At 42.5% G+C, this 26745-nt stretch overlaps 1 protein-coding gene across 1 annotated transcript in view; it reads left to right on the plus strand.

The window, feature by feature from the left end:
• Positions 1 to 3178: 3178 nt before the first annotated feature.
• LOC127047536 (fructose-1,6-bisphosphatase isozyme 2) overlaps positions 3179 to 26745 on the plus strand; it is a 38425-nt gene continuing 14858 nt past the window's right edge. Inside the window, exons 1-3 of the mRNA XM_050945935.1 lie at positions 3179 to 3542; positions 16290 to 16452; positions 17392 to 17484. Coding sequence (XP_050801892.1) covers positions 3370 to 3542; positions 16290 to 16452; positions 17392 to 17484 — 429 coding nt within the window. The 5' untranslated portion in view covers positions 3179 to 3369. The remainder of the gene's footprint in view (positions 3543 to 16289; positions 16453 to 17391; positions 17485 to 26745) is intronic.

Raw genomic sequence — 26745 nt, forward strand, 5'->3', positions numbered from 1 at the left:
TGTTACTCACACCTTCCTGTCAACTGTTTGAAATGAGCCACCCTCATTACCACTACAAAAGAGATTTTTCCTTCCTTGGTATTCTACTGTTAATTGAATTGTCTTTTAGACTGACCCCCACAGGGTAAGGCAACTCTCATCTTTTCATGTACTATGTGTATATATACACCTGCTACTGTATTTTCCACTCCGTGCATCTGATGAAGTGGATTCTAGCCCACGAAAGCTTATGGCCAAATAAATTTGCTAGTCTCTAAGATGCCACAAGGACTTCTCGTTGTTTTTGCTGATACAGACTAACAGAGCAACCACTCTGAAACCTCTCAAAATATCACAGTTACTCATACTTTGATTCATGTGCTTTGAAGTAAATCATGATAGTGCTAGATGAAAGATAGAAGAAAATATTCTGGAAATTATCAGCATCTTGTAGGACAGCAGTAACAGAGTTGATAGCTATCAAGTATCATAGGGGTAGCCGTGTTGATAGAGTTGATAGCTAGCACTCAAACCTTGTGGAGATCCACCTGAGTAACTCCATTTGCCACTCCATATGCGCCTTCTCAGAGATATGACAAAGATCCCAAGAGCTGAAGTCTACCTCATACAGCATGCACCTATCCGTTGCCCCTTGGTGTCAGGTAGCATTGTCAGCTTTTGATTTTTAAAGGATGATATTGAACAATTTAAAGCTACTTAAAGATCCCTAATTTATGTACTGATAGTTGATCAAGTGAACAGGAACTTAAAATGCTACAGATTAAAAAAAAATGAAAGGGATTACAGTTGCAAGTCATTATCTAGTATTGTAGCTCTTCTTAACAAAAGTAAGGAAATGTAACTATAAAGTTCACAGTTGCGGCTAACTTTTTCATACCTGTGCTTTTTGCATCTTCACTCAGCGTCCTTACTGTCTTATCTGTATTGAGAAACTATACTGTACCATGTGTAATTAAAATGTTGTTATCAGCTCATGTGTAATTGTCAGGTTACAGAGCATTTGTGCTATCAGTCCTATTTCACCTGCATTTCTCTGTCCATACATAGCAGTATTCTAAAAAATAATAATGCTGCTTGGGCTCTTATATCGTGTTTTTTCATCAGATCTTAAAGCGCTTCACAATCATAAGACTGTCCAAGCATGCCGAGAAAGTAATGCCGTTGTAAGTTAGTGCCTGTCTATATTAGAAAAGTTGCACCAGTGTAATAACATTGATTTAAAAATCAATCTAGCAACATTGCTGCAAACTTGTGGTGTATAGAAATGCTTAAGTTTAACTTGCTCTTGTAAGTTATTGAATAACTACTTAACCATATATCAGGCCTTAATTCTCCAGTGCTTTTCACCTACACCAGCACTGTAATATTACAAGTTAGCATGGCCTAAGAAAGAATGATAGTTGAACATGATCCCAGCAGGCTAACAAGGAATAAGACACCTTTACAGAAAATTTGTAGCAAATCGATGTGTAGATGCTAAGCAAGCTAATGTCTAGTTATATCATTTAACATGCCAGAACAGTTTCCATGAGACAACGAACTAAGCTGCACACTACCCATGAGGTAGGTACTTTAGGTACTAAACCCTTTTTAACAGTGACATGTTTAAGATGTGATTTTTTCAGAGGTGTAGCACTCTGCAGCCCTTCTGCGCCCAGGGAGAGGCCACACAACTTTCACTGACTTCACTGGGAATTGTGCAAGTGCTGAATGGTAGTGGTGGTGGCAGCGTGTGATATACATGTCAGACTAGATGGTTTGGTGGCCTCTTCTGGCCTTTAGCACTATGACTCTAAATGCCTTTGAAAGCTAGGCCCTCTGTGACCAGGGAACTGAAGAAGCAGACCAAAGTGGGACAGCCGGCAAATACCAGGTGCCTCATGGCACTAATCTTTGCTGCCTAGCCCCCCAACATTGTGGGCAAAATTTCCAGTTCAAAAACTGATAAACTTGGCTATTGATCCTGCAGCTAAATTGCCTAGTCTGTGGGCTTGGCTACACTTGAGAGTTACAGCGCTGGTGGTGGCTTTACAGCACTATAACTTACTCCCCGTCCACACTGGCAAGGCACATACAGCGCTGTATCTCCCTGGCTACAGTGCTGGTTGTACTTCACATGGACAAGAGGAATAAAGAGAACAGCGCTGGAGTGTCAGTGTAAACAGTGATTAATCTTACTATGCTGTAACTGACCTCTGGAATTTTCCCATATTGCTTTTAACTAAAGAACTCTTTGTTTTGTTGTGAACTCGGGGCTCCCGGAGCTGCTTATCTAAAAGACAAACACAGCAATTGTTTGCTCGAGCAGAGGCAGGCAGGCAGGCAGGCAGGGAATGTCCACAACTTGTGTTTGCTTGAGGAGAGAAACAGCATGGCGGAGGGGGGTCGGAGGGAGGGAGTCCGTTGGAGCAGCTGCTTATCTGGTCTGAAGGCTATTTGCATTTAAGAGTGAATGAGAGAGGGGTGGGGGAAGTGGTCGAAACTTGCAAGGCAGGGAGCTGACAGTGCTGGCTCCAAAAATCCACTCTCTCTCTCTCTCTCTCCCCCACGCTCCCTGTCACACTCCACCCCACTCCCCTCTTTTCAAAAGCACATTGCAGCCACTTGAACGCTGGGATAGCCGCCCATAATGCACCACTCCCAACACCGCTGCAAATGCTGCAAATGTGGCCACACTGCAGCGCTTTCCCTACACAGCTGTACGAAGACAGCTTTAACTCCCAGCGCTGTGCAGCTGCAAGTGTAGCCAAACCCTCAGTTGTACTGAAAGAGAGATCACTGGTGTACTGAACTCAGAGTGCTCAGTGTGATGATGTGCTGCAGAATCGATTGCATAAGGAACTAGCAGCATATCAACAACGCGGTTGCATATTTTCTCCATTTGTAATTTGTCAAGAGGGTGTCAAATAAGTAAACTGATTTATCTTTTAGACTGTCAGCTGGAGCAAAATTTAATTCTAGTTTGTCTTTGTTACAGAGAGTTCCCCTGCCTATCTGCTGAATGGCACTTAGCCGACTTGCTAGCAAGACAACTATATTAATAACCTTTCAATGCTCTCCACGCAACAGGATTAGTATTAGGTCTGCAAATCACTAGATTAAATATGTGGAGGAGAACTGGGAGGAGGGTAGTTTTTCAGTAGTTGTCTCTTTCCCAAGCTGCTTTTATGCATCCTGGGAGAGCTACAGAACAGGCAGACTGCACAGCTATTTCAAGCATTTAAATCACATGGGCTCAAGAACATTTTAATAAACTGTGTCTAGCACACAAGCCAACAACATCTTAAAATACAACAGCTACTGAGGAGAAGCAACGGTTGCAGGAAAGCAACTAGTTCTAACTAAAAAGAACTTTATTTGCCAGCAAAGATGTCAGACAGAAGTCCCTTCGAAACAGATATGTTAACCCTTACCCGATACGTTATGGAAAAGGGACGACGCGTTAAAGGCGCTACAGGGGAGCTGACACAGCTGCTCAACTCAATGCTGACTGCCGTGAAGGCCATTTCCTCTGCAGTCAGAAAGGCAGGCCTCGCCCAAATGTGAGTCCTATTTAGACATATGGGGGAAGGGAGGAGGAGAGGAGGAGGAGGAGGAGGAGAGGGATTTGCCTCCACATGAAGACTGGGGAAAGAGCAAGAGTTTTGTGAATGTTTTCAAAAATTCACCCACTTTAAATTCAATATGCCTCTTTTAAACCACATAACTGAAGGTGTGAATTCTGAGCCCCAAATCTAGCAGTGGTTGGAAATGATGCACATGCCAGAAGGGTGAGTGTGTGTTTATGGAGCATTTTAAAATTGTTCCCTGAGACTAGCTGTGGTTCTGCAAACTTTCAGATTAAAAAACAGTCAAATGAAAGCAAAACAGAAACCTAGTGCCATTATTTCCTGTCCTATTAATCTTGTCTTTTTTAAACGGTGAAACTGGTGTATTTTTAAGTCTTAGAAAATTTGCAGACTATCATACTTGATACCTTCTGCTAATGTCCAAACAGATTGTCACAGCCAGTGTCTGAACTGTGGAAAATCAGGATTTACCTTGGGAATGCTGATGTCCATATCCATCACTACAATACTAACAATATTATGATTCAGCAGCGCTAAGAGAAGGCCATATATTGTCCACAAAGACTGTGAATGGCTTGCCAATTACAAAACCAGTTTCTCCTCCCTTAGTTTTCACACCTCAACTGCTAGAACAGGGCCTCATCCTCCCTGATTGAACTACCTCATTATCTCTAGCTTGCCTGCATATATATTCCTGCCCCCGGAAATTTCCACTACATGCATCTGACGAAGTGGGTATTCACCCACGAAAGCTCATGCTCCAAAACGTCTGTTAGTCTATAAGGTGCCACAGGATTCTTTGCTGCTTTTACATTGTCCTCCTTGTGTGTTTCCTACTCCCCTGGGTGTCAAGGTCACCCAAAAGTGGTCTGTGGCCTTATGTGAGGGGCAAGCACAACCACATTGTCTGGCTTCCGGTTTATTAGAAGATGGGAACTGAGGATTGCCTTGAAACCGTCTGAAATGAACTGACCTGTTTTTCATGCATTGGCTCAAAACAGACACTGATGCTGGTCCTTCAGAAGCAATGTGTCAATAGAGGCTGGGGGCAGGAAGAGAAATCTGATAAAACTGTATAATTTAAATATATTCTTGTATATGTGCATGGTTTGGATGCTTAATTCCAAGGGTTAGTGATGTGGCTATACATGTGTAATGATGGCAGAATACTCCATTAAGCAGTTTATTTCTCCATACTCTATGGCAGAGGAATCTCTAGTACTTAGTACTTTGCATTTCTACAGCATCCTCATCCTTTACAAACTATGAATTAACATCACAGCACCATGTGAGCAAGGTATCATTACCCTCATTCTACAGATGGGAAATAGAATTCATAGAGCAGTTAGGTGATTTGCCCACGGTCTCACAGTGAGTCAGTGGCAGACCCAGAAATAGATCTTGACTCTCAGAGTATCAGGGCTGGAAGGGACCTCAGGAGGTCATCTAGTCCAACCTCCTGCTCAAAACAGGACCCATCCCGAACTAAATCATCCCAGCCAGAGCTTTGTCAAGCCTGACCTTAAAAACCTCTAAGGAAGGCGATTCACCATCTCCCTAGGTAACCCATTCCAGTGCTTCACCACCCTCCTAGTGAAAACATTTTTCCTAATATCCAACTTGAGACCATTACTCCTTGTTCTGTCTTCTGCTACCACTGAGAGCAGTCTAGATCCATCCACTTTGGAACCCCCTTTCAGGTAGTTAAAAACAGCTATCAAATCCCCCCTCATTCTCCTCTTCTGCAGACTAAACAATCCCAGTTCCCTCAGCCTCTCCTCATAAGTCATGTGCTCCAGCCCCCTAATCATTTTTGTTGCCTTCCGCTGGACTCTTTCCAATTTTTCCACATCCTTCTTGTAGTGTGGGGCCCAAAACTGAATAGAGGGGAATGATCATGTCCCTCAATCTGCTGGCAATGCCCCTTAGCATTGCCTTCTTAGCAACAAGGGCACACTGCTGACTCATATCCAGCTTCTCCTCCAGTGTAACTCCTAGATCCTTCTCTGCAGAACTGCTGCCTAGCCATTCGGTCCCTAGTCTGTAGCAGTGCATGGGATTCTTCATCCTCAGTACAGGACTCTCCACTTTTTCTTGTTGAACCTCTCCTGTGCTGTAACCACTAGACCATTTTCCCCTCTCTCTCTCTTTTGTTGATATTAACTGAAGCCAAACTGTTTTCACTGACACGACAAAGGCATTCCAATTTTTAAAACCCTAAAATACATAGTGAATATTATATAGATAAGAAACAGAATTTATTCTTAACCTAAAAAGACATGACTAATGTTTCAACATTAGAATTCCTCCCTCAGAACAGAAGCATCCATTATATTAAGGAAGAAAGGCCTCTCTTTGAACAACAAAAGTTTCAGGAAATAATCCAGCAATCATACATCCCACTGATATCATCAGTCATGTCATACAACCAACCATGATCTTTAGGAAATTTCAATGACCAACTATAAATCAATAGGATTGACATCAGTTTATATTTTCAATGCTATCTTCACATGAAAAAGGGCTAGAATTTTTTTTTAAATGACAGATGAAGTTAAATAGGCCTGCCATTTCTAATTCTCCCAAATAAGAGGGTATGGCGTGGCTTCTTTAATATTTAAAAAGTTAACACTGACTTTTTTAAAGTTTTCTATTCACCAACAAAGGAGAAGATTTTGAAAGACACAGAGGGCAGTTAGAAGGCAAATGACATTTGTTTCTTTGAAAATAAGATACTTATCATACATTACATATGTAATATGAGCAGATTATCTTGGAGTGGATACACAGCTGAAGTCATTTGTTGGACTCTGCAACTAATTGTGAGCCTACTGAGCTGCACTCTTTATATCAACTAAATGAGTCTAATCTGTATGTCATACATAATCATTTAATAAAACCACATTACTGTGAATAGCAGCACGTTGTAGCACATCCCAACAATCTTAACAGTGAAATGTCACTATGAAAGACTTAAAAATACCCCATTTAGACATCATTGTACTTATATTTCATGGATCATTTCCCTTCCCTCAGCTGGGGAGTCTCCAACATTTCCCCCCTCAACAGACAAAGCTGCTGTGAGTGACAAAGTGCTTTAGAGCGACAGCTGTGGTAACATGTAGGTAAGCAAAGAGTGAAGCAATCAGATAGGGTACTCTGCTTATTAGCTTTAGTGTCTGGCCATCTGTTAGCAAACACATGAAAACATGACCTTTGTTTCACAAGAATTTATCTGCTCCAACCCCTTGTTCCCTAACTAACGTCAGTCCTTTGTAAAGTCTGAATATTTCCAAGTGCAGCAGGAAGTCGCACTGTGGATTCTGTTGGTGCCAATCTTCCCTCCAACCGAGAGCAGAACTAATTCCACAGAAATCCTCAGCATGGCACTAACAATGCATTGTGATATCATAGCTTCCAATCCTGTGCTGTGAGCTCAGGGGGTCTGCTCCTTCCCTATCCTGTTATACTTTTATTGTTATAGCTGCAGTTCCATTGCCAGGTGTGGCTGCTGTGCAATGGCAGATGCCCCAGTGCAGCTCTAGTACACTCCTTGAGGGCATCAGTGCAAGGAAAAGAACCCATCAGGGAGAAAGTGATGGACTCTGGGGCAGTGGAGGTGACAGCAGCAGGCCCTCATATTCTTGGGAAAAAAGAAAAGGAGGCAAAGTAGACACAAGGAAGGACAGAGTTGATGGAATCACTTCCCATCCCAATACTCTGTACATTAAAACAGCGGCTCCATTCCATCTCAGGGGTTGATGCATTTCTGTGATGAGTGAAATAATCCGTGTCCCCCCTCCCCTTATCCCCCTCCCAGCCCCAGATGTAATTTCCACAGCAACCACTGAAGCCATCACAAACATTATTGTGGTAGCAAAATAAGCAGCAGGAACAGAAGGATATTTAACAAACAAAACTCCTGCCTTCAAGCAACATTTCCCTAACAACAAGGGGAAATAAATTTTGAAAATCGTCAACTATAAGTTTTCCATGAGGAATCAACAACTTTCTGAAGTGCAGTCACTGCAAAATTGAGCCATCTGGTGGTACATATAGGTCATTACATGAAGTAGAAGCACTTCCATGTGGAAAACATTAGTACGGCATATTACCAAACGGATTAATTTGTGTGCCATTTGGGATGTCTTTAAAATTATGGCTAGGGTCAGATATAAAATTTGACATTAAGCCTACTTCTGTTTTCTATAAAAGAAGTCTAAACCAACTGCAACATGCACTCATTCTGATTTTAAAAAGCAAAATATGCAGCACATTTGGTCAAACCCTACTGACTTCAGCGATGAGAGCAAGATCAAATCACTTGGACAGCAAGTGAAGAATTCTTAATAAGTATTCTGGGCTTGATGCTGTATTCTTTTCACATCCTAGTTACTTTCATCAGCTTTGCATGCACAAGGAATATAACCATTTATCTTCCCATGGGAAGCTATAACAGTGTGCCCTGTAGTCTTGCTTATGTTTAAGGGCCATGGTCAAAAGTGAGGCTCCCAGACAAACATTTTTAATCTAAGTGGCCAGAATTTTAGAGAGTGACTAGTGATTTTAGGCATCTTTTAGGGGGAGGGGCCCTACTTGAGGCACCTTAAGGTGGCAAGCTGGGCACCCAAAAACTGAAGTACCTCAAGAACACTACTTAATTTTGAAAATCTTGATCTGTATTTAAAAAACAGCACTCATCATGCTGTTCTGAGGGAGTTGGAGAGGGAAGGGGAGCACAGTTCCCCCAACAAGGGCTCCAACAGGGGGAGGAAAAAAAAAGTTTTAAAACTCTTCTCTTTTCTTAAAAGAAAAACAAAACAACCAAACAACAACAACAAAAAAAACCAGTAGTCCATTTCAGAACTAACCACCTGCTCCTTTATAAAAATTTTTTAAGAAGTATTTGCTTTATAGGAGAGTAATAAAATGTTGTCACAGCGTCTCTTATTTGCTTCCCTCGGTCTCAACAGTGACTGAATAAGATTAAGTAAATCACAATTTTATTTTCTGAGTTGAGAGTTTTGCCTTAGAATTATTTTTTTAAACTAAACCTCTGAAAATAGGGATTTATCATGGAAATGTCATCACTGTCTAATACATATAGCTTCATTCTAAGGTGCAATTCAGAGAGAGAGGTAACACAATGAAGTCTGTAAGGCTCTGAATTTGGGGCCTGGACAGTGATCTGTCTGGCCCCAAATATAAGTTAAAGACTCCTTACAGGCTGGTTTAATTTATGGAGATGCTGAATTGTCATAAACAGATAGCTAAGGGTTAATGTTCTTTTACCTGTAAAGGGTTAACACAGGGAACCAAACACCTGACCAGAGGACCAATCAGGAAACAAGACTTTTTCAAATCTGGGTGGAGGGAAGTTTTGGGTGTGAGTCCTTTGTTCTTGGTCTGTTCCTTTTCTAGTCTCTGAGAGGGAGCTTTCTATCTCCTGGCTTTCTAATCTTCTGTTTCCAAGTTGTAAGTACAAGGATAGTAAGACAATAGGTTTATATTGTTTTCTTTTGCATTTACATGTGTGTAGTTGCTGGAATGTTTTAAATTGTATTCTTTTTGGATAAGGCTGTTTATTCATTTTTTTCATTTAGGCAATAGATCCTGTATATTGTCACCTTAATAAAGAGACTATTTTTAATGTCTTTTTCTTTCTTTTTATATAAAGCTTTCTTTTTAAGACCTGTTGGAGTTTTTCTTTAGTGGGACTCCAGGGAACTGAGTCTGCAGCTCACCAGGGAATTGGTGGGAGGAAGAAGTCAGGGGGAAAATCTCTTTGTGTTAGATTTACTAAGCCTGACTTTGCATACCCTCTGGGTGAGGGGGAAGAGAGATTAGACCTCTCGGTACTTGTGTTTCCAGGACTGGAAGCAGGGAATCTCCTAGGGTCGTCCAGGGAGAGGAGCCTCAGAGGAAGTAACAAGGAAACAAGGGGAGGGGGTTATTTCCCTTTGTTGTAAGACTCAAGGCATCTGAGTCTGGGGGTCCCCCCAGGGAAGGTTTTGGGGAGACCACAGTGAGCTAGGCACTGTATAATTCCTAGCTGGTGGCAGCGATACCAGGTCCAAGCTGGTAACTAAGCTTGGAGGTTTTCATGCTAACACCCATATTTTGGACGCTAAGGTCCAGATCTGGGAAGAAATGTTATGACATGGTGTGCAGCGTTGTGGGAAAGATAGAATCCAGAAGCCAGTAGGAAAATTATATTTTTCTTTTCTCTGCTAGGGGCTTTTAAGCAGAGAGGGTTTGGTTTTAAAAGGAACCAGAGAGAAATTTTTTTTTTCTGTTCTCTCCTGGCAGTAGCTTGCATATTAAGCAAGGAACTATCAAGCTGTGACAAAGGGTCTTTTGTTACACAATAGCACTCCGATTGAGAGTCAACTACCCAGCACAATACACATGCAAATAAAGTGGTTTTTCTGGTTTACTTTACATTTAAAAGATTAGCTAGAGCAAGAAAAAAGGCACTGTTGCTAGGCAAACCCCAGGGGACAACAGAGAGCCTGCAGTTCAGATAACAAACACCAGAGGGCACCCCAACACAAGAAAACAGGAACCATGACTTCCAAGGAAAAAAGGAGAGCAGAGGAACAAATCAAAGAAGTAGACCACAGGCGACAACTGGAAAAAAGAGAAAGAGGTGGAGCTGAAAGAAAGGGAAGAAAACATCAAACTGGCAGCCTACAAAAGAGAACAAGCAGCCAAAGAGGCAGCCCACAAAAGAAAACAAGAAGAAGAAGAGGTGGGCCACAGAAGGAAACAAGAAGAAGAAGAGGCAGCCTACAGAAGACAGCTAGAACTCCAGAGGGAGACCCACCGACAGGCCATGGAATTAGAAAAGGCTAAGCAACAAAACACAGCCAATCCTAACAACCCTGCGCCAATGATTGTTCCACAGCACAGGAAATTTCCCACCTACAAGGCAGGTGATGACACCGAGGCCTTCTTAGAAAATTTTGAAAGAGCCTGTCTTGGGTACAGCATCCCTGAAGACCAGTACATGGTAGAATTGAAGCCACAGCTCAGTGGACCTTTAGCAGAGGTGGCAGCTGAAATGCCTAAGGAGAACATGAACGACTATAAACTTTTTCAAACCAAGGCCAGATACAGAATGGGGATAACCCCGGATCATGCCCGTCGGCGTTTCAGAACCCAAAAGTGGAAGCCAGATGTGTCATTTCCCAAACACGCCTACTACGTTGGAAAGAATTATGAGGCCTGGATATCAGGAACCAATGTTAAATCCATAGACGAACTGCACCTCCTCATACAAATGGAACAGTTCTTGGATGGTGTTCCTGAGGACATAACACGGTACTTACAAGTTGGAAAACCCAAAAATCTCACCGAGGCGGGGGAGATTGGAGCCAGATGGATGGAAGTGGCAGAAAGCAAGAAAGGTACTGTCAAGGGGAACGAATACCCCAGAGGGCACACCGACAATAAACCCTACAACCGAGGGCAGCCAAAGACCCCATCTACAACCCAAGGAAAGCCACAGACACCCTATTCTTCCATCTCAACAGTCTCCAGTAACTCACCTCGACCCAGTGCCAGTCAGCTGGAAGATGCTTTAAGTGTAATGAACTGGGACATATCAAGGCCAACTGCCCAAAGAACGCCAACCAAGTGCAGTTCATTACACCACCATCACACCAGGCCCAGATGCCTCTCAAATACCCTTGGAGCGAAGGGAAATTTTGAGAGTGGGTGGAAAGAAGGTTACCGCGTGGAGAGACACGGGGGCGCAAGTGTCAGCTATCCACCAATCCTTCGTCGACCCCAAATTCATCAACCCAAAGGCCCAAGTGACAATTTACCCCTTCATGTCACAAGCTGTAGACTTGCCTCCAGCTAAACTGCCTGTCCAGTACAAAGGCTGGTCAGGAATGTGGACTTTTGCAGTCTATGACAATTATTCCATCCCCATGCTACTGGGGGAAGACTTGGCCAACCAGGTGAAGCGGGCCAAGAGAGTGGGAATGGTTACACGCAGCCAAACCAGGCAAGCTTCCAGACCCATTCCTGTTCCTGAGCCGTCCACAGACGCCCTGTCTGTGTTACCAGAGACCCTGATAGAGGTAGTGGACCCAGATTCCATGCCAACCACTGAAACAGCCACAGCACCTCCAGTCCCAGGCCCAGAACTGGAACAGCAACCAGCACCAGCAATTGCAACCACATCTTCAAACTCAACACCAGAGGGCGCCAGCGAGCCAGAACTGGCAGAAGCAACAGACAGCCACACCCAAAAGGCTCAGCCAGAGGCTGAAATACCCTCAGGTGCACCAGCGGAGAGCGGTTCACCAGCAATGGAAACAACCCCATCACCTACATCGCTTCCAGAGGGACCAAGCCCAAGTCCACAGTCTGAGGAAGAACTGGTGACCCCAGCCTCAAGGGAACAGTTCCAGACTGAGCAGGAAGCATATGACAGCCTTCAGAAAGCTTGGGCGGCGGCACGAAGCACCCCACCGCCTCTCAGCTCTTCTCACCGATCCCGGTTTGTTATAGACCAAGGACTTTTATACAAGGAGATTATTTCTGGTGGACACCGGGAAGAATGGCAGCCGCAAAAACAGTTGGTGGTTCCAACTAAGTTCCAAGCTTAGCCCATGATCATCCCAGTGGCCATGCTGGGGTGAACAGAACCAAAGACAAATTGGGGAAGTCCTTCCACTGGGAGGGGAGGGGCAAGGACGTTGCCAAGTATGTCCGGTCTTGTGAGGTATGCCAAAGAGTGGGAAAACCCCAAGACCAGGTCAAGGCCCCTCTCCAGCCACTCCTCATAATTGAGGTCCCATTTCAGCGAGTAGCTGTGAATATTCTGGGTCCTTTCCTAAAAAAGATGCCCAGAGGAAAGCAGTACGTACTGACTTTCGTGGACTTTGCTACCCGATGGCCGGAAGCAGTAGCTCTAGGCAACACCAGGGCTAATGCTGTGTGTCAGGCCCTAACAGACATTTTTGCCAGGGTCGGTTGGCCCTCCGACATCCTTACAGATTCAGGATCTAATTTCCTGGCAGGGACCATGCAAAAACTGTGGGAAACTCATGGGGTGAACCACTTGGTTGCCACCCCGTACCACCATCAAACCAATGGCCTGGTGGAAAGGTTTAATGGAACTTTGGGGGCCATGATATGTAAATTTGTCAACGAACACTCCAATAATTGGGACCTAGTGTTGCAGCAGTTGCTGTTTGCCTACAGGGCTGTACCACATCCCAGTTTAGGGTTTTCACCATTTAAACTTGTGTATGGCCACGAGGTTAAGGGGCCATTACAGTTGGTGAAGCAGCAATGGGAGGGGTTTACGCCTTCTCCAGGAACTAACATTCTAGACTTTGTAAGCAACCTACAAAGCACCCTCCAACACTCTTTAGCCCTTGCTAAAGAAAACCTAAAGGATGCTCAGGAAGAGCAAAAGGCCTGGTATACCAGAGAGCGTTCCTTCAAGGTAGGAGACCAGGTTATGGTCTTGAAGGTGCATCAGGCCTGTAAGATGGAAGCATCATGGGAAGGGCCGTTCACAGTCCAAGAGCGCCTGGGAACTGTGAACTACCTCACAGCATTTCCCAATTCCTCTCTAAAACCCAGAGTGTACCATGTTAATTCTCTCAAGCCTTTCTATTCCAGAGACTTACAGGTTTGTCAGTTTACAGTCCAGGGAGATGATGCTGAGTGGCCTGAAGGTGTCTACTACGATGGGAAAAAAAGACGGTGGCGTGGAAGAGGTGAACCTCTCCACAACCCTGGAACGTCTGCAGCGGCAACAAATCAAGGAGCTGTGCACTAGCTTCGCCCATTGTTCTCAGCCACCCCAGGACAGACTGAACGGGCATACCACTCCATTGACACAGGTAATGCTCACCCAGTTAGAACCCCACCCTACCGGGTGTCTCCTCACGCCCAAGCTGCTATAGAATGGGAGATCCAGAACATGCTACAGATGGGTATAATCCGCTCATCTACCAGTGCATGGGCATCTCTAGTGGTTCTGGTACCCAAACCAGATGGGGAAATATGCTTTTGCTTGGACTATCATAAGCTAAATGCGGTAACTTGTCCGGACAACTATCCAATGCCACGCACTGATGAGCTATTGGAGAAGTTGGGACGTGCCCAGTTCATCTCTACAATAGACTTAACCAAGGGGTACTGGCAAGTACCGCTAGATGAACCTGCCAAGGAAAGGTCAGCATTCGTCACCCATGCGGGGGTGTATGAATTTAATGTCCTTCCTTTCGGGCTTCGAAATGCACCCGCCATCTTCCAGAGGCTGGTAGATGGTCTACTAGCAGGACTGGGAGAATATGCAGTTGCCTACCTCGATGATGTGGCCATTTTTTCAGACTCCTGGCCCGAACACCTACTACACCTGGAAAAGGTCTTTGAGCGCATCAGGCAGGCAGGACTAACTGTTAAGGCCAAAAAGTGTCAAATAGGCCAAAACAGAGTGACTTACCTGGGGCACCAGGTGGGTCGAGGAACCATAAACCCCCTACAGGCCAAGGTGGATGCTATCCAAAAGTGGCCTGTCCCAAAGTCAAAGAAACAGGTCCAATCCTTATTAGGCTTGGCTGGGTATTACAGGCGATTTGTACCACACTACAGCCAAATCGCTGCCCCACTGACCGACCTGACCAAAAAGACCCAGCCGAATGCAGTCAAGTGGACTGATGAGTGTCAAAAGACCTTTAACCAACTTAAGGCAACGCTCATATCTGACCCTGTGCTAATGGCCCCGGACTTTGACAAGCCATTCATAGTAACCACGGATGCATCTGAGCGTGGTATAGGAGCAGTTCTCATGCAGGAAGCAACGGATCACAACTTCCATCCTGTCATGTTTCTCAGCAAAAAACTGTCTGAGAGGGAAAGTCACTGGTCAGTCAGTGAAAAGGAATGCTACGCCATTGTGTACGCCCTGGAAAAGCTACGCCCGTATGTTTGGGGACGGCGGTTCCAGCTACAAACTGACCATGCTGCGCTAAAGTGGCTTCATACTGCCAAGGGGAACAACAAGAAACTTCTTCGTTGAAGTTTAGCTCTCCAAGATTTTGATTTTGAAATTCAGCACATTTCAGGAGCTTCTAACAAAGTAGCTGATGCACTCTCCCGTGAAAGTTTCCTGAAATCCAGTAGTTAAAAAGTGTTCTTAAAATGTAAAAGTCTGTTAGTTATATACTTAGTGGTATATGTAAAGGTGCATGTGTTGTATTACTCTGTTTATTTTAGAGTTCTAGGAAGAAATCAACGCCAGTGAGATTCCCCACTGTCTGCGATTTGGGGGGCGTGTCATAAACAGATAGCTAAAGGTTAATGTTCTTTTACCTGTAAAGGGTTAACACAGGGAACCAAACACCTGACCAGAGGACCAATCAGGAAACAAGACTTTTCCAAATCTGGGGAGGGAAGTTTTGGGTATGAGTCCTTTGTTCTTGGTCTGTTCCTTTTCTAGTCTCTGAGAGGGAGCTTTCTATCTCCTGGCTTTCTAATCTTCTGTTTCCAAGTTGTAAGTACAAGGATAGTAAGACAATAGGTTTATATTGTTTTCTTTTGTATTTACATGTGTGTAGTTGCTGGAATGTTTTAAATTGTATTCTTTTTGGATAAGGCTGTTTATTCATTTTTTTCCTTTAAGCAATTGACCCTGTATATTGTCACCTTAATAAAGAGACTATTTTTAATGTCTTTTTCTTTCTTTTTATATAAAGCTTTCTTTTTAAGACCTGTTGGAGTTCTTCTTTAGTGGGGACTCCAGGGAATTGAGTCTGCAGCTCACTAGGGAATTGGTGGGAGGAAGAAGTCAGGGGGAAAATCTCTTTGTGTTAGACTTACTAAGCCTGACTTTGCATACCCTCTGGGTGAGGGGGAAGAGAGATTAGATCTCTCGGTACTTGTGTTTCCAGGACTGGAAGCAGGGAATCTCCTAGGGTCATCCAGGGAGGGGAGCCTGGGAGGAAGTAACAAGGTAACAAGGGGAGGGGGTTATTTCCCTTTGTTGTAAGACTCAAGGCATCTGAGTCTGGGGGTCCCCCCAGGGAAGGTTTTGGGGAGACCACAGTGAGCTAGGCACTGTATAATTCCTAGCTGGTGGCAGCGATACCAGGTCCAAGCTGGTAACTAAGCTTGGAGGTTTTCATGCTAACACCCATATTTTGGATGCTAAGGTCCAGATCTGGGAAGAAATGTTATGACATGAATGGCTCCCTATAGGCTGCTCTGAGGCAGAGAACAGGCTCTGGCCACACACTCCCCTTCCTCAAACAAGCCTCCATCCTTTGACCACCTCCCCTAGCGCTCACTCACAGCAGGAGCCTCATTGGGGGGGGGGGCGGAAATGGAGGATAGAGGAGGGCCATTTTGGTGCCTGCGGTATTCCTCAGAGGTCAGTTAAGGTGACTTTATAGTGGCTGAACTGCCATGAAGAGATCACAGCACAGCCCAGAAATGAAGCCACAATCTTTCCCTCCCTTGAGCAGATTTTCATTTACCACCAGGAATGGATAACTACAGAGGTATTTTAAAGACTTGGGTGTACGTGGGAGGTGCAGAGGGTGAGAGATTGGCAGGGAAAAGCCATGGTCATCACTTTTCTGAAGTCTTAATGTTCATGAACATTATGTTCTTGTCAAAATTCAGGCCTGTCTTGTTGCTTTGAGGTTTCTTAGTGTTTTTGCTGCCATGTACACATCATCTTTTCTTTAGGTATGGAATAGCAGGAACTGTGAATGTGACTGGTGATGAAGTGAAGAAGCTGGATGTGCTATCCAATGCTCTGGTTATTAACATGCTACAGTCCTCCTATGGCACCTGTGTCCTAGTCTCAGAGGAGAATAAAGATGCCATTATCACGCCACAAGATAAGAGGGTCTGTATATATGTCTGTTCTCTCATTTAGCAGCAGATGGTGCTGTTATTCCGAGTATTGAAAAAGAGGTTAGGGACTATGTTACCTGTAAGAAAGCGAAAAGACAAGTTCCTAAGCAATAGCAGAGAATCTGCATATTATTCTACTGCTTAAATGATTAGTTACAGTGGGTGAACGGTTTTCAATAAGTAAGGAAGTCCTTGCAAAGGATTCATAATTAAAAAACTGGGGGAATAATTATTTGTGAGCTGAATCCCAATTGAAACTGGGATCCTAATTGAATCCTACCACATTTGGACCCTTTTTTGAACATTGGTGCTATTCGTTTTTGTTTGCATGAATATTTAGCCAGGACTATAAGGAGTAAAGTGCTACTCAGATTGAGCAAGGCTGGCAGAACTGGGCTCTAAATTAACTGCCCTAAGAGAACAAATGGCTACTTCTGGGATTTCCAGATGTAAGGAAATCATCTTCTATTATGATACCTCCTCCATCAATTTAACATGAAGTCCTAAGAAAACACTAATTCACAGTTCGGGCTTTCAATTAGCACTCCACCAAAAGCCAGCCATCCCTGCCTCCCTACCCTCAAGCCTCGCTTCATAAATCCATTCATTCAGCTCACAATACAATTTAAACAAAATTTGTTCAATAAACCAAGACACACTGGAACAAAACCACTCAGTTCGTTTGCTTTCACACTATGCCCATTCCTCACCCCGATCTTTTGTGTAGTTACAATGTCAGCTGTTTGGGCAAGCCCCCTCTCTCTCTGCATTTCAGTGATGTGCTATACAGAATACAACCATACATTTGGTCTGGATTTGTCAAGGGCATTTGGTTATCTAAATGTTGTAAGGAAAAGATGGTGTTTACCAGATAAAGGAAAAAGATAAATATGTTGACCTGCTGTAATACTCCTCTTCTCTCCTCTTTTAGGGTAAATATGTGGTGTGCTTTGATCCACTAGATGGTTCTTCCAATATAGATTGCTTAGCATCAATAGGAACGATATTTGCCATCTACAAGAAGGTATGTTGATGAACAAAACACACAGTATGATTCACTCAGTAAGAAAAAAATATTTCCTATATATATCAGCTCGCTTCATTTTCTTTTCCACTGTCTTTTAAATAAAAAGAGCTTTAAAGAGACAGTGATACAGATATACAATGAATATATATTTATATCAAATAATGGGCTCAATTTTTAGGAAGAAGCACACTTAATTGTCCACGTGAAATTCTTGGGCCACAGGACTTCCTTCTGCATCACAGAGAGTAATTAAAACAAAAGTGGCTTCTAATTATAAGGCAATTGGTTAGCTACACCCATCCTATTTACCCACTTCAGTGAGTGCTGGGGGTAGGGTGGGGTGAAGTGGGGAGGGGACAGGACATAGAGATGGGCCAGAGCTCCAGTGTCAAGGTGCAGAACCAAACTTACTTAAAGTTGAGGAATGTTCAGGTCTGGAATATTGGTTCCTGTCCATCTCTACAACTTACAATGTTTGTTTGCCCACTAGGGAGCTGCATAGAGTGCCAGGTTTCAGAGTGGTAGCAGTGTTAGTCTGTATCAGCAAAAACAACCAGGAATCCTTGTGGCACCTTAGGGAGACTAACAAATTTATTTGGACATAAGCTTTCATTGGCTAAAACCCACTTCATCAGATGCATGGAGTGAAAAATACAGTAGGCAGGTACACCTCTACCTCTATACAACACTGTCCTCAGGAGCCAAATAAAATCTTAACGCATTATATCAAACTTGATTTGATCCGCCAGAGCGCGCAGCCCTGCCCCCCGGAGTGCTGCTTTACTGTGTTATATCCAAATTTGTGTTATATCAGGTGGCATTATATCGAGGTAGAGGTGTATATATATTACAGCACATGAAAAAAGATGGGAGGTCAGTGCTAACAAGGCCAATTCAATCAGCGTGGATGTCACCCATTCCCAACAGTTGACAAGAAGGTCTGAGTATCAGAGTGATAGTCATTTAACCACCAGCATTTGCCAACAGTTAGAATGATGTCAGTTCTCACAATTTTACTGCAAGTCTCGCAATATTTGTTGCTTTTATGAAAGCCCTAGTTCACAGAATCATATAATGACATGAGACACTAGTTCTTTCTTTTTTAAGATTACAGCTCTCATGTTTGCAAAGAAATGCTTAAAAACATGAATCCTAAAGGCTTAGCCATCTTGAGGTAAAATTCTAATGAAGACAAGGAAGCCTGTAGTCTTCACAAGTTAACAGATTGAGTTCAAGAATAAGCTCCCTCTTATATATTACTCCAGCTGCTAATTTGTGTGAAAAACTACAAACTGCCTTGTCTTCCTTAGGATTTTACTTCAAGATGGCTAACTGGAGTTAAGAACACACCTTTTCCCCCACCAGTAATGGCAAGGCCTTTCAAAACCACTTACCAATAAGGTTTTCAATTCGTTTTCTACAATTTTTTCCTCGCTTTCTCAAAACCAACTAACCAACAAAACCAAACCCGAGTGCCTTCTGACATCTCATTTTAGAATTAACGTCTACGTAGGGGCAAACATTAATACTTAATGAAGACCAACCTACAATGTGCAATACAAAATTCCTTCAGTCCCTCAAAAGATTAGATGTAACCAAAGGATAAAGATTCCAGCTACCGGATCAAGTGCACTTATTTTAGTTACATGAAAAATTTAACAAATCCCACTTGAAAGTCAAAAAACTATGCTGTACACACAGGTACTAGAAATGCCATTTATGCACAGACAGTGTTTTTTATTTAGCATCTTCCTTTCCACTGAGGTGCTAGTTTAGCAGGATAAATTAGCTAGATATGCAGGGGGAGGATTTTAATGGTATTTTTACCAACGTGCCCTTCTTCAAAGCCATTAGCTAAAATCAAAATAACCAAGTAATAAAACATGTTTGCAATTCTGCAGCAACATACATTTATGAAAGAAAAAAAAGATGAAATGCTCTCCCAAGTGACTGAAAATCTATCTGGGAAAGAAAGTAGTTTAAACAACTTTAAATCTTCCCCATGGAAAGGACTTTGAAGTAAATCAGATGAATGGTCTTTTTAAGCAGATAACTGCTACCGCACTTATGGGGTCCCTTCTGATTATATGATAGTGCATATGAATGATTTTCTCATCATGTCACTGCCTGAACCTGGATCCCAAAGGCACTCTAGTGTTCAAATATTTCTGTGAAGTGACTTCCTTTTAGGAAAGAAGCTATAAAGCTAGTTAGAACTTTAATAGACTGAGACAGCATCTTTTGAACAATGAACCATCAAATAGGCTAAGTAATGTGCCAAGGCCACAAAGAAATTGAATGTCAGAGCTGGAATTAGAGCTCCTGACTTCTAGTCCAGTCTTGGACCACATCTTTCCCCCTTATGAATAGTCTTCTGTACAAGCACACAACAAGGATGAACGTGCTCCCTACACATTGACAAGAGGGGCTTAATCTCCAGAATTCAGATATCATTGGAGTTTAAAGATAGTTGTTCAGGTTATGTAAAAATAACTGCAGTATTGATTTGGTAACCATGCCAAATATTTCTGGATACAGGGCTGTATTTAAAAAGTAGTCTTTTAAAAGGTTCCTCCGTATATTCCAAGAGATGGAGGCAACTCCATTTGATATAACAATTCACTGCTAAGAGAAGGCCTTAAGGTATGGGGCCTTCTGAATGGTTTGAGCCAGATTGGTACACTTATTTTTTCATTCCCTGTCCCTAAAATCTGATATAGTGATGCAAGGAAAAGAGAGCCTGAGAAGAAACAAATGGTAGGGTCAGATTCTCTTACCAACACTAGTCATTAGAATCTTGAGCACTCTCTTTAAAGAAGTACTTCTTTCTTGAAGGTAAAGACAGAATGACCACTACCATTTAGGGTTGCCAGGTGTCCGTTTTTTGACCAGAACACCTGCTTGAAAAGGGACCCCCATAGCTCATTGTGGATCTCTTTTGAATCCAAAGAAACAGAGGAAACTAACAGTGCCTGCCTACTTAGTACTGGAAGATACCACCTTGAGCCTTGTAAACAAGTCTAGGACAGCACACCACTCCTAATTTATAGTCTCACTGTCATAGTATCTTTCCCCAATCTGAACCTTAGAGTCCAAAAGTTGGGGTACTAGCATGAATTCCTCTAAGCTTAATTACCTGCTTAGATCTGATAAGCTGCCACCAATCAGGAATTCCAGTGCCTGATACACTCTGGTCCCCCCAAAACCTTCCCTGGTGACCCCAAGACCCAAATTCCTTGAGTCTTACAACATAGGGGAATAAACCATTTCCCTCTCCTTCTCCTCCCCTCCAAATGTTCCCTCCCTGGGCTCCTGGAGAGATATACAGATTCAAGCTCCGTGAATCTAAACAAAGGGATTCCCCCTTCTCCTTTCTTCCTCCCAGATCTTTCCCGCCCTGGGTACACTAGGAGATCACCGTGATTCAAACTCCTTGAATCACAACATAGAGAAATCAGGCGGGTTCCCCCATTTTCTCTCCCCCTCCCTTCTCCTTCCCTGTTAAATACAGACTCAATTCCCTTGAGCATCAACAAGGGGAAAAATCAGACAGGTCTTAAAAGCAAAACTTTTAATAAAAGAAAAAAATAATAAAGAAAATCACTGTAAATTCAAGATGGAATATTACAGGGTCTGTCAGCTTCTAGAAACTGGAGAAAAAGCCTCCTCCAGCAGAAATCAATTTAAAATACTTCCAGCCAAATACACATTAAAACTCTACCAGCCAGATACACATTTGCAAATAAAGAAAAAACAAATCAAAAAGACTAAACCGCCTTTCTACCTTTTGTACTTACTAAATTTGAACAGAAGATTAGAGAGCCTGTAGGTATGTGTGGTTACTCTCAGAACCCAGAGAGAACAAAGCAAAACCCCAAAAACACAAACAAAGGCTTCCCTCCACCGAGATTTGAAAGTATCTTGTCTCCTGATTGGTCCCCTGGTCAGGTGTTTGGTTCCCTGTTTGTTAACCCTTTACAGGTAAAAGACATTAACCCTTAACTATCTGTTTATGACACTCACACAGCCCCACTTGGTGGCAAAAATGCAGTACTGCAGTCTCGAAGAAACGTTATCCTTTGTTTACTCTATTTTTCTTCTTGGTTTTGCTTGCATTCTTTCCTTGTCATGAATGGATATGTTGCTATCCTCTTGCTTCCCCTTGAATCTCCTTTCGCCAACAGGAATGTTATTTCTAAAACTCCACCAAAACAAAACAAAAAAGCTTTAAGGAAGCAAAGCATGGATAGGTGGGTGGACCATCTGGCTTAAGTCAAAAGATCAGGTGCCTTTAAAACTGACTTCCAGGGCCTTAATTGTCAGATCCTGTTGAGATGTTGTGTTGGTTAAGCAGTGTGTTTATTAAGAGATAATAACTGATGCTATTGTAATACGTGAACTCCTGGGAGTGTGGTGGCTTAACCTACTTTTTAACATAACAGAAAATTATTATTTTGGGGAAAACATAGCAGCCTAATTAAGCTCTTCTTTCCTCTCTTCTCTACACACATTGAGCCTGCATGAGTCTACACCCTACAGCTGTCCTGTGACATTCCACTGCCTTTTTTGTAATATTGTCAAGATCTCAAGACAAGTTCTCTCACGGTGCATCAGTTTAACAGTGCATGTCATTCCCCCCCAGTACATGAGAAGTAAGGAGAGGGGGAAAGGGCAACAGATGCTAATTATTGATCTTTACTAAGAGAGGCATAGTTTAGTGGTCTGAACGCAAGATTGGGAACCAGAATTCTTCAAGATCTAATCCCAGCTCTTATAGTAACCCCTCTCTCCTGGGCTTTGGGCAAGTCATTTATGACAAAAATTTCAAACTCAGTTTGTATAGTATATTCTGAAAGATACATTAAAACCTCAAGGAACTGATTTCATCTATCTTGCAACAATGAAGTGCTGAACTGATTTTTGCAAAGTTTAAACCTTTGATTCTATGAAATTGGATATTGTGAAGCCTATGCTGAGACATCCCCTATACCATAGCCAAAATATTGTTGAAGGAAAATACTCAAAAGGTTGTTATCAGGCTTCTGCTGTTTGTTTTAATTCACTGGTTCACTTTTTATTATACCTCACTAGGGCAGAACTATTCCACAGACTTAAAAAGCCAATAAAATAACCTCATCATTTCCAGTGTTTTATTTTTACCTTTGAACAGATCTGCATTTCTTTGTGGAAGTTTGATGCTGAACTCTCTTTCCTCCTATGGTTGTTCAGAGCACAGACATGAACAATAATTGAAAAACAAGCTGAATTCTGGCCAGTGTCCATTTCCTTAGGGAGAAGTTCCTTTGCTTTCTCAGAATAGCCCATCATTGTTCAGTTTCTCATCCAGGAATAGTAGGGGGTGTGGGGGAGAGGAAGCTTTCATTAGTGATGAGTCTGCAACAATCACCTCAGATAAATATACTGTATTTGAAAACAGCCTTCCATACACGATCTATTTACATTCACTTCACATAAACACCAGGGTCTAATAAGGTCTGAAAGAGAAGCCTTTTTTGGGGGTCAAACACACACACACACAGAGGCCATTTTTAGTGAGAGGGAGGCGAAGAGTACAGAAAAACTAGGCATTCACAATATTGTTTGCAATCTGCACATAAGTGTATTTTTTAAGATTTAATTTTGCAAGTAAGTAGTCTATAGTGGACAATTATTGCTTTGATGTGGAGATGTGTGCACGCCATAGGCATACAATTTTAGAACAGAAGGTTTTAAGGCATGAAAGCATTAAAAAAGATGCTGTTCATGGCAAGCTAGCTGCTTTTGAAAAAGATTCTTTAGGAGAGAGTTAGCAGCATACAGTCAGTATTAAGGATCTAAAATTTGCACTCTTATTAATTTGCATTCATTATGTACACTGTAACATTTCTGAATGAGCTGCTCTGCACTGAATCATAATTAGTTATACCATACCAAATGGGATAAATGAATTCTTTATCATGGATCCATAATATGTGACTACATGTGAATGCATTCACAGGAAATTACAACATACACGATGTCTTAGGTCCTCAGGAGCCATTAAGTGGCTGTGTCTTGGTATTGAGAATAATATGCCCACATAGCTAATTCTGTCTGTTCTTATTTAAGAACAATTCACCTCCCTCCAAAAACCCATAACCTATCACCACAGAAACACACATACAATTAAGGGGATTTAATTTCTTTCTGTAAATAGTTGTCATCTTGCTACATATTGTTAAACAGTTGCTATATTTCACCAGTGTAGAATTGGTTAGAAAATGAGGCAGTGTGGGGAATGGCAAAAAAACTGAAGACTTTCAGCCAAAATCCAAAGGTTTTCAGTCAAAACCTTTTAGCTGAAAACCAAAAATTTTGATTGGAAAATACTGCCCTGGTTCTCATGAGAGTTGTCATTTGAATGCTTCATGCCTCCTTTCTTTGATTGGTTGGGCTCCGTGGATAAACTACATTGCCTCTGATGCACAATGGTCTCCCCTCTTGTTCAGCCACGACAGTGCATCATAGGGCACAAAATTTTCAGTTTTGGGGTGCTTGGTTTTTCAACAAAGTCCAAAATGTCCACAGAAAGCAGACTCACTATGCTGGAATGCCCCTTTGGTAAGACCTGGTGTTAAGGCACTTCTGCCTCAGTTTCCCAAAAATGATCTGCGGTCTACTCCTACTGTAGAAGCAGGTTGGCCTTCCAGCCAACCCACTATAAAGTATTTGATTCCTTCCAGGGTAACAGGGTCCTTAAGTCCAAAAATAACATCAAAACAAAAAAGTCTCCAGCTCCTCTGGGCCTTCACTCTCTTTTCTTACTGGCAGGCTCCCAGTGACAACTGCCTATCTCACTACCTAACTGCCTGCTCTTGGGCCCCAATCAACCCAGTTGTCCAGGTCAGATCTATCCTCCTACCAAAACCCTCTGGCAGACTGTAGCCCTCAGCCAGTTTCATAGATTCCAAGGCCAGAAGGGACCACTGTGATCATCTAGTCTGACCTTTGGCATAACATAGGCCATAGAACTTCCCTAAAATGAGTTGTACAGCAGATCTTCTTGAAAAACATCCAATCTTGATTTTAAAATGGTCAGTGATGGAGAATCCACCATGACCCTCAGTAAATTGTCCAAGTGCTTAATTACTCTCACTATTAAAAATTTGCACCTTATTTCCAGTCTGAATTTGTCTAAACTTCAACTTTCAGCCATTGGAGCATGCAATTCCTTTCTCTGCGAGACTGAAGAGCCCATTAACAAATATTTGATCACAGTCTATAAGTATCTTCATGGAGAACAAGTCACCCCTTACCCTTCTCTTTGTTAAAATAAATAGACTGAGCTCAAGTCCATCACTGCAAGGCATGCTTGCTAATCCTTTAATCATTCTTGTGGCTCTTCCTAGCTTAAGCTCAGCTCCTTTCCCCACACTGAAGCAGCCTGTCTGGCTAGCCACAGGAGACACCCTCCACCACCCACACTTGTCCTCAGCTTGTCTAGCCATCCATCTATCCTGCTTCCCTCTCTCCAAGGACTTCTGGCAGCCTTCCTCAGGGAACTCACTCCCTACTTCCTCTTCCTCCTTTTAAATCTGACACCCTGCACAGGTAGGGCTGGGCTAACTGGCCCAAGGCTTCCCGATCCTTAAAGGGACAGGTGGCCCTGTTACAGTCAAAAACCCTATTTTCCATTGAAAAACAATTTTAATAGTAAATTTTTGACCAACTCTAGCTAGGGTAAAATCCTCAAGTTGTTATTCAGCTTCTACTCAAACTAATGAAATCCCATTCCAATCCATGGGAGTTTGTTTGCCTGAGTCAGAAATAAGTAAAAACTGAACAGGGACCTCAGGACTGTGACTAAAGGTCTCATTCAAGTTCCTACTAAACAGGTGTCATCACAAAAAAGCCACCACAACTGACAAACTTTCTTGGCAAAACAGGCCAAAAATCAAGGGTGAAACCCTGGCCCCAGTGAAGTCAACGGCACTATTTCACCCTGAATGAGCATAGAGAATAACAATTCTCAAAATTTATCACAGAGTCTGAAAAGGTAGATGTCAGAGACTGGAGAAAATTATATCAGCTACTCTGCCTCCCTGTCAGAATACTGGTGTGTCCTACTAAAGTATAGCTTGTAAAGTTTTGTCCAGTGTACTTTTAAATCTCCCAAGCAATGGGGCCTCCATCACTTCCCTAGGAAGACTAATCCAAAGTCTAATACGTCTATCAAGAAGTTTTTCTAGCGTTTAGTGCAAATTTTCTCTTTAATAATTTAATACAATTACTGCTTTTGTATCCATTTGAACACCCTTCAGAACATTCATAGACTTATGTCCCTACCTCTGTCATTTCCTACCCAAACTGTAAATATTTCTCTCTTTCAGTCTTTTCTCTTAAGTCAGGCCCTCCAGCCCCTGATAACTTTTGTTGCTTTTCTCTGAACTCCCTCTAGTCTGTAAATATATTTCTGTCAATGTGGTACCTAGAGATAAATGCAATTTTATGTACAGTCTTATGGAGAAGGACTATGTCAACACCCCCTCTCTTCTCCATATGACATGACATTTCTGTGAATACAGCCCAAGATTCTACTGGTCTATCTTGCTGTCCCATGGCATAATGAATTCATGCTAATTTGTTGTTCCCTATCACCGTTAGGTCTTTTTCAGGATTATGGCTTCTCAAGTTTCTCCTTTTCATTGAATAAGAACATTTGAATAGTCATTGCCCAGCTTGATATATCTTGCATTTTTTTCTGCTCTCTTTTTACGTCCTTTTGAATTAGGTCTCTGTCCTCATGGACATTTGCAGTTCCTGCCAGTCTAATATCATTTATGAATTTAACTCACATGTTGCTTATAGATCTCTAAAGACGTTACTCTAAAGAAGAGTAAATAGGGTGCTTAATATTAATGTTTGTAAAAACTGTAAAGCATTTTATATGGCTTGAATAGGAACACTCACATTGTTATTTATATAATGCCGTAAATGTTTATGGTGGTTTATAAATAAGTCCTAGAGGAATGGAAACGGATTTAAAAACCACAACAAGCAAAATCAATGATAAACAACAAAGCTTGCTGTTGTGGAGAGGTGCATAATAGGGAAATTGGCAACTGCCACGCAGTTCCTGGAAGAACTAGGGAGCCTGCCTTAGTCCCAGGTCCCTGCTGTGTCACAAACTGACTTTTAATGGCCCAATCAGTGGTGCTGACTGGAGTGGCCAGGGTCCCTTTTCCACTGGGTGTTCTGGTCGAAAACCAGATGCCTGGC

The sequence above is a fragment of the Gopherus flavomarginatus genome, chromosome 3, assembly GCF_025201925.1.
Source record: "Gopherus flavomarginatus isolate rGopFla2 chromosome 3, rGopFla2.mat.asm, whole genome shotgun sequence".
Classification (NCBI taxonomy): domain Eukaryota; kingdom Metazoa; phylum Chordata; order Testudines; family Testudinidae; genus Gopherus; species Gopherus flavomarginatus.